This window comes from Maylandia zebra, linkage group LG20 (assembly GCF_041146795.1).
Source record: "Maylandia zebra isolate NMK-2024a linkage group LG20, Mzebra_GT3a, whole genome shotgun sequence".
In the NCBI taxonomy this organism is placed as follows: domain Eukaryota; kingdom Metazoa; phylum Chordata; class Actinopteri; order Cichliformes; family Cichlidae; genus Maylandia; species Maylandia zebra.
The window spans coordinates 37,887,609-37,895,758 of record NC_135186.1 but is presented as its reverse complement, the minus strand read 5'-3'; the positions used below and the strand labels follow the sequence as shown (position 1 = coordinate 37,895,758).

The 8,150-nt window shown below is 49.0% G+C and overlaps 1 protein-coding gene and 2 non-coding genes across 3 annotated transcripts; 2 read left to right on the top strand and 1 right to left on the bottom strand.

The window, feature by feature from the left end:
- Nucleotides 1-1,273: 1,273 nt before the first annotated feature.
- On the bottom strand, nucleotides 1,274-1,345 carry trnae-cuc (transfer RNA glutamic acid (anticodon CUC)). The gene has a single exon. It is a non-coding gene; the product is annotated as a tRNA-Glu (tRNA).
- A 164-nt stretch (nucleotides 1,346-1,509) lies between these two features.
- Nucleotides 1,510-1,591, top strand: trnas-aga (transfer RNA serine (anticodon AGA)). Its single transcript has one exon. It is a non-coding gene; the product is annotated as a tRNA-Ser (tRNA).
- A 796-nt stretch (nucleotides 1,592-2,387) lies between these two features.
- Nucleotides 2,388-5,566, top strand: ppdpfb (pancreatic progenitor cell differentiation and proliferation factor b). Its single transcript, XM_004576341.6, has 5 exons — nucleotides 2,388-2,596; nucleotides 3,827-3,921; nucleotides 4,005-4,082; nucleotides 4,956-5,049; nucleotides 5,129-5,566. Exons 2-5 carry the CDS (start codon nucleotides 3,867-3,869, stop codon nucleotides 5,241-5,243), a joined length of 342 nt encoding a protein of 113 aa, XP_004576398.1. The 5' UTR covers nucleotides 2,388-2,596; nucleotides 3,827-3,866; the 3' UTR covers nucleotides 5,244-5,566.
- Nucleotides 5,567-8,150: the final 2,584 nt, after the last annotated feature.

Sequence of the window (8,150 nt, the reverse complement as noted above, 5' to 3'; positions counted from 1 at the left end):
TCCCATCTGCCGGTGGATCACTGACTTCCTGACGGACAGGAAGCAGCACGTGAGGCTGGGGAAGAATGTCTCGGACTCCCGGACCATCAGCACCGGCTCCCCTCAGGGCTGTGTTCTTTCTCCTCTGCTCTTCTCCCTGTACACCAACTGCTGCACCTCCACCCACCAGTCTGTCAAGCTAATCAAGTTTGCAGATGACACCACCGTTATTGGGCTCATCTCGGACGGGGACGAGTCTGCCTACAGGAGGGAGGTTGAACATCTGGTGTCCTGGTGCAGCCACAACAACCTGGTGCTGAATGCCCAGAAGACAGTGGAGATTATTGTGGACTTCAGGAAGCACACAGCCCCACTCCCCCCCATCATCCTGACTGACACCCCCATCACCTCTGTGGACTCATTCCGCTTCCTGGGTACCACCATCACCCAGGACCTGAAGTGGGAGCCCACCATCACCTCCGTCATCAAGAAAGCCCAGCAGAGGATGTACTTCCTGAGGCAGCTGAAGAAATTCAACCTGCCAACACGGACGATGATGCAGTTCTACACTGCAATCATCGAGTCCATCCTCACCTCCTCCATCACCGTGTGGTACGCTGGAGCCACTATCAGGGACAAACAGAGACTGCAGCGTGTTGTGCGCTCTGCTGAGAAGGTGATTGGCTGCAGACTCCCATCTTTGCAGGACCTGTACACCTCCAGGACATTGCGGCGTGCAGCTCGGATCTCAGCTGACCCTTCTCACCCTGGACACAGTCTGTTTGCCCTGCTCCCCTCAGGCAGGAGGCTCCGGTCCATTTGCACCAGAACCTCTCGCCATAAGAACAGTTTCTTCCCCTCTGCTGTTGGACACATGAACAATAACCACATGACTGTCCCCGCCACTAACACATGACCCTACGCTGTGTCACTGCATCATTTCATGTTTGGCACTGATCACCACCTGCACTCATGTATATATCATGTATATATCTTTCTACGTAGCACTCATAATTCTTATTCTCATGTATATATCTCATGTATATCTCATGCACATATCTTTCTTTCTACATAGCACTTTAATTCTTATTGTTTGCACTGAAGCACCGCAGCAATTTCCTAATGTTGTAAACCTCAACATCTGGCAATAAACCCATTCTGATTCTGATTCTGATAAGATTTGGGGAAACCTGCAGTCAGCTGAGACTGAAGAAGTCACTTGGATGAGTGACGAAACGTTTCTCCCACAAAACGCTACGTGTGAATGCACGCTTCGGTTTTCAGAAAAAGGGTGTTCCCTGACCGGGAATCGAACCCGGGCCGCGGCGGTGAGAGCGCCGAATCCTAACCACTAGACCACCAGGGAGAGTTACCGTGAATGGTCACAATCAGGCTTAAATAGTAACGTGAAACAATCATGTTCGTAGTATTAAAGTGGTCACTCTTCCCCGTTCTGTATCAGTACGGGTCATATGAGAACCACACCTGTAGAGTGACAGGTGTAGGCGGCGGCAGGAGGTAGGTAGGTAGGTTGTCGTGGCCGAGTGGTTAAGGCGATGGACTAGAAATCCATTGGGGTCTCCCCGCGCAGGTTCGAATCCTGCCGACAACGAACGTTTTGCACAATCACTCGTTCCTGTTCTCCTACGAACCTGACCACAGACAGGTGAGATAAAGCTGTGCCACTGTCGAGGCTCTCAGATGAGAGACACCTGCATTTAAAATCAGCAGAACTGACCTCAAGTACTACAGTAAAATATGTATATATAGCAAACATGGTAGATAAAATTTAGACATAAACAGTCATAAAAGTATAAAAGCAAATATAAAAACTGAGCAAAAAAACTCTAAACTGCATCAGCGTCATGACCACCTTTTTTCTCCAGTTTACTGAGTCAGTTACCGAGTCACCCCCATTAAACAGGTTTTAGTCATAATGTAGTTTACTGTGTTTTTATTTGTAGTTTTTACTGGGATTTCTTTAAAAAAAATGTTTTTTATGGTATTGTTTACGTGCTACTGTAAGGTGACCTTGAGGGTCTGAAAGGCGCCTCAATAATACAGTAAAATGTATGATTATTATTATTATTACCGGCAGAGGGCGCTGGAGGCTGCTGGTAGCGCAGAGAACAAAGAGAAGTGCAGGAAAACGAGCGTCGTGTTAACGGTTACAGCCTCAACGGAAATGAAATGAACGCATGTAAAGTGAGCTTGTACTGAGGCTTACAGGGAGATACACGCGCCGGTCTCGGTGTGCCGGTATTTTGTGATGCAAATGTTGAAATTTTGTTTCAGTGATGTTTCCATGGAAACCCGCTGATTCAGCGCTGACGCGACTTCAACGGGGTGTTTTTTTAGGGAAAGGGGGAAGCGGTGAGGGCGGAGCCTTTGTTCGTCCCGCCTCCCACTGGGGTACGTCATGTCCAGTATAAAGGCGGGAGCTGCCCGTTCCTCCGCATACCGCAGCATCGTCGGAACTCGCTCGGGCCTTGGAGGGTCACATTTACCCAAAACTTCTTTTCAAATGGGCCCCGTTGCCTAGCGTTCACTCCCCCAGCCTCGCCGACTGATCGAAGGGAGTGCTCCCGAACATCAAGCACGTCTGGGTCCGCACAAGGTGAGGCTACCGACCGCGACGAGCGGTTAGAAAATGGTGGTTAGCGGTGCCTGTGACGGCCGTTTCCGGCACAAAGTGGGCATTTTCGATGGTTTCACGTTCCCATCTCGTCCCGAAGCCTTTCTGTCCCCGTTATGCTAACCGTTACGTCTCTCTCGGTGTTGCCGTGGGAGCAGCGGGGGGCTGTCGGGCCGTTAAAGGCGGATTAATCGGAAACAAAATGTCCTCCGGGACATCCTCCGTGTGCCCCCCCTCCTTCCCCCGGGGTCTTTTCTCCCACCGGGCCGTTTGCAGGGTGACCCCGATGGGGCGGATTCACGTCAAGATGTCGGTCTGCTGCAGTGACCGTTAGTTGTAAACAAGCCCGGCTGGGATGACGTCATTGCCGTGGACGTGTGTACGTGCAGCACGCGAGGCTGCAGAGTGACCGTGATGCTTTCATGTACTGTTATATTGTCTGCAGGCGGGTTTCGCCTCACACTGTTAGGCTGCTGTGGCAGGTTTACACCTGTGTAGAATAAAAACAAGATCCTGTGTTGCACTCTTGATGTCGGCCTGATGTCTCTGCAGCTGCTCTTTGACGTCAGGCTTTATTGATGAACAGATGATCAATGAGCTGCACGCTCACGTGTCCCGTGTAAGCACAGGCAGGAATCATGTTTAAGCCCTTTGTGGGAGGGGATGTTTGGTTCCTAGCTGGCCTTGTTTACGGTGGGACAGGTTCGGGTGTCACTCACACAGCAGAGCAGCCTCTGTGATGGTGATTATTGGAGTAATAATATCTATGGACACAGGAAGTGATGCTTCACAGACACTGATGCAGGGATGATTGATGGCGTTTGTGTTTATATACCTTTTTGTTTCCATAGAGGCAGCGATTGGTCAGATTCTGCACACAGATTACACAGTAATCTTTATTTTCTCGTGTAATCCTCTGAATTACAGTAGTAACCGTAATCTGTTATTGGCTTTCTGTTTAATGTCAACAGTGAGCACAGCGAGCAGTGTGTTCATTATCATCAGTGCCTCTCCATCACTGGTGTGTATTTTTAATGGATGCGTGAAGTCCTGCCCACAGGACGATCTGATTGGTTGGAGAAAGAAAACAGAGGAGCACATGTAAACAAACTGTCAGGACATGGTCACGTGACTCTGTCACTGCTTTAATGACTGAAATGGTGACTGCAGGTCATTGGTGTGATTACTTCCTGTTTGTTTTGTCCCCTGCAGGGTTCCATCAGCACAGTGTACAGCGACCAACGGCCCAACAATGGCAGCTATCCCAGCAGGAGGGTCTCTCGTGGCGACCACTGATTACTACCGAAGTGAGTATCGCACGAAGAAGAGTTGGCAGGTTACAGTCAGCGAGGTGTGAGGTGGAGACTAACCCGAGGTTTGTGTCCCGCAGGGCGCATCGGCTCTACGTCCAGCAGCAGCTCGTGTGGCAGTTCGGAGTACAGCGGCGAGGTCATCCCTCACCATCCGGGTCAGTGCACAGTGGGACAGGGCGGGGCCGGGAGTCTGGTGGCGTGGGAGCATTCTGTCGCGTTTCTTGTGCCGACATCATGCGGTTTAAAATGCAGCAGTCGGGGCTTTCTGAGATGCTCCACCCACTCGCTCGCACACTGAGTGAGTTAAGCGGCGGCTCTTCTGGCAGGAACTTTGTGTCCTGAAGCGACGCCCACGTGAGCTGATGCAGATGTTTGTCTCTGAGCATGCTCAGTTCTTCCTCCCTCAGCCTCAGTTTGGGAGACTGTGGGGCTCAGAGACCGGTCTGATCCGGTTTGTTGAATTACAGCTCATGTGAGAGTGCTGCTCTTCATCACCACAGCACACGCATGTCGCCAGGGAGCTCGCACAGACGCACACACGCTCAGAGTGAACTGAACACACCCAGTTTCCCCTTTCACCTACTTTCAAGAACAGAGCTGGGAGTGTGTGTGTGTGTGTGTGTGTGTGTGTGTGTGTGTGTGTGTGTGTGTGTGTGTGTGTGTGTGTGTGTGTGTCTCAGAAACCAGGGCGGTGCTCGGACTCACCGAGACTTTATGAAGGTCTGATGCAGTCATTTCCTGCTTTCTTTTCCTGTTGCCATAGAAACGTCTTTGTTATAAAATAACTGACCAGTTTGAAACTCGTTTAAACTTGTGTGAGCGGCGTCAGTCAGTGACGTGTGAACTGCTTCCGCCTGTAGATGGCTGGAAAAGTCTGTTTGATTTCATTAGTTTTCACGTTTGTGTTCAGAAAGTTTGACTTTTTCTTGTGACCGAGGTTAACGTCGCCGCTGTGACGGCGGGAAGCGCAGCAGTCCTTTCACGGTTAAACGCTGCTGTCGTGTCTGAATGTTGGACTCTGTCCACAGGACTGCCCAAGCAGGACTCCGGCCACTGGTGGTCCACTTTCTTCTTCGGGAAGCAGCCGGGGATGACCCCACTGACTGAGGAGGCGCAGCACAAGTATGGACACACACTCACATAAATAAACTTTATTAGCAGCGATGGTCTGACTTGGTTAACGCCGCTCTCTTCCTGGCAGGGCGGGGATATCTGGTGTGGTGACTAACGGTCAGATCACCTGTGTCGCCCGGGAGATGGTGATGCAGCGGCAGGCGAGCGAGAGCAGCGACGCGGGAAGCCCCGTCTCCTCGTGATCCCACGGTCTCTCTCGGTCTTGCCACTACACCTGATTGGGGGGAATCGAACCATCAGCCAACGCTAGGTGACGGGAGGAAGTCCCGTTTACAGCCTTAGTTTCTTTTTTTCCTTTTGTACGTGTCGTAGTGTGGCTGCGTGTTCTGTTCCTGTAACCTCACTTTTTAAATTAATGACCAAAAATAAAAGCAGCCGATAAGCTCTGTTTGTTTTTAACATTTGTAATGTGTTTGTATTCAGCCTGAAGGTGGCGCTGCCACAGGCTTTTCTTAACTTTTCTCACTTTGTCACTGCAAACGAAATAAAGTCGAGTGCATCCCGACGCTCTGTGTGTTTGTTCAGCCTCCAGGTGACATCAGGGTGAGGAGGCGATGCTTCATTGGCCTCAGTACAGGACGGACAAACACCTCCTCCTGCTCCTCCTCAGGGCGATAAACTCAAACCCTGATTTCATAGAAACTGCTTCAGGATCGATAACACGTCACCTGAAAGCCCGCAGCACTGCACGTTATTACTGTGACATCAGCAGCAGCCTCTAATCTGTCATATTAACAAATACTCAGATTACTGTAGCTGGATTATTGCTGATCAGGTGCGAGTGTGGAGATCAGCTGACTGATCGTTCATGAAGCGGTGCTGTGGGCTCAGCTCATCTTTGTCACACAGCTTCAGTCACATAAATGATGAAGACTTTATGACATCATCAGCTACGTTTTCGTTAAACGATGGAAGCTTCAGCGTGCGTGAGAGGATGGAGGCTCAGGATCGCACGCAGACAGGCCCAGGTTGTTTTTGTGATTAACTGATTTAGAAATATTTAATGTGTTTGTCTTAAACTTTCACCCATCGAAGTACAGATTCCAAACACGTATTTTCGGGCGTTTTAGAGGGGCCTCGCTGACCCCCATGAATACCCCGTGTCAACTAGCATGAACAGCTGGTCACGCCTCAGATTTACCTGACAAGGTGAGGTCTCTGAACCTCCTACCGACAGGTAAAGTGAGTCTGTGGAGCAGTGTTGGTGCTCAGGTAAATGAGCAGCTTTCATCCCTTACCTGGGCTGTGTGAGTGTGAAGGCAAAAGTGTGTCACATGACGTACGTGTGATGAGCTGGACTAAGGCCAGAGCGGGCACAGACTCGGTTTGTGATGAGGAGGCCTGCTGGATGGAGCCATCCGTCCTCGGTGTTTTCAGATCAGATTAAGAGTGCTGGCTGTCACGGCGATAGCCTTCATCTTTTATTTACAGTCTGTGGTTAGGCTGAGGGTGAAGCGGTCCCGCTGCGTGGAGAAATCTGCTGTGACGGCGGCAGAAACCCTGACGCGGGCTTTTCTGGCCGGCAGTGAAAGGTTTGTGTGAGCGTTGCTCATCTCTGCGCGTCTCTATGAAACGCAGGAAAGACAAACAATGTTCTGCTCCGCCGCACCGAGGCCTCATTTGTTTCCATGCTGCACTTTTTCCAGGTCACCGGCTGCTTCGAGGAGCTGTTCTCCTCCACCGCGGCCCGGGCCGTGGCTCCGCCTTTCTACCAGGTGAGAGGAATCACTGGCTGCACCGTTCATTCATTTTATTATCAAACTGGGCATTTTAGTCATGTGATGCAGTCATGTGACCAATTAAACAAAGATAGCGGAGTTCATTATACAGCAGTTGTTTTGTTTGACAGCCCTGTTAAAGATTAATGTCAGTCTGTAGGTGCTCCAGCTTTTCTTCAAATTCTTTCATTCTCACTCGCTTTTGCAACTTTATACTTTTGTGTTGTCGCAGCAACAACTGCACCTCATTGTTAGTCTGTTTAAAAACTCGCTGCTTTTCCTCCACATTTTGCCGCCACGTTTCAATGTGGACGCAAACTCTGTGACAACGACTGAAAATGGTAGTGTGGACGCGGAGCGTTTGCAGACGAAAACACCGTTTTCAAATCTATCCGGGACCATTGCTGTGAGTCACAGGCAGAGGTGTGGACTCGAGTCACATGACTTGGACTCGAGTCAGACTCGAGTCATTAATTTTATGACTTTAGACTTGACTTGAAAAAATGTTCTAAGACTTGTGACTTGACTTGGACTTTTACACCAATGACCTGGGACTTGAATTGGACTTGAACCGGTTTACTTGAAAAGACTTGATATTTTACCCCAAATATAAAATTTAACATGCATATTATATAGAGATTGAAAATGTGACGTCATTCACGGGTAGAACCGCAAAGGATTCTGGGAACTCGTGGCAAGCGGTACTAACGCACGCAGGCTTTCAATTGAAATCAGTCACACAGCGATAAAAAGAAACACAAAAATGTCAAGAAGCTGTTGTATTATTAACTGCAATAGCCGGTCGCATGACAGCCACGGGAAGCCGACGGGTAAAGAGATCGGTTGTTATCGGATTACGTCGTTGAAGAGAAATTGTTCAAGCCATGTTTCCGAAGTAACAAAGACGCGAGGGATGGCCTGGATTGCAGCCATTCAAAGATCAAATATAACATCCCAGAACACTCCAGCTCACAGGTTAGTCTGCTCCAAGCATTTACACGAAGGTCAGTCTGCTGTTGTAGTTAATGCGTCATTTTCATAACATAATTGGTGATATAGGTTACAAGCAAGTCTGGCGCTGAACAGAAATTGTCGCGCTATGCTCCTTTATTTATTGTGCATAAATAGTGAATTGTCCTGACACAATATTGCGTTTCGCTTCTGTTATTATGGTACATTGACAAAAACATATACTTTTGTTCACAGGATAAAACAGGTTTTTTGTATCACTAATTGCCCAGTACGATTACAGCATACAGTATTATTGTCACTGCTACATTTCTGTGATGGGTACTGTTAGGTATTTTAGTACCATGGTAGCATTTACTGGATATTGTTTTATAGTGACATTATACAGGAAAACTCTGTCAT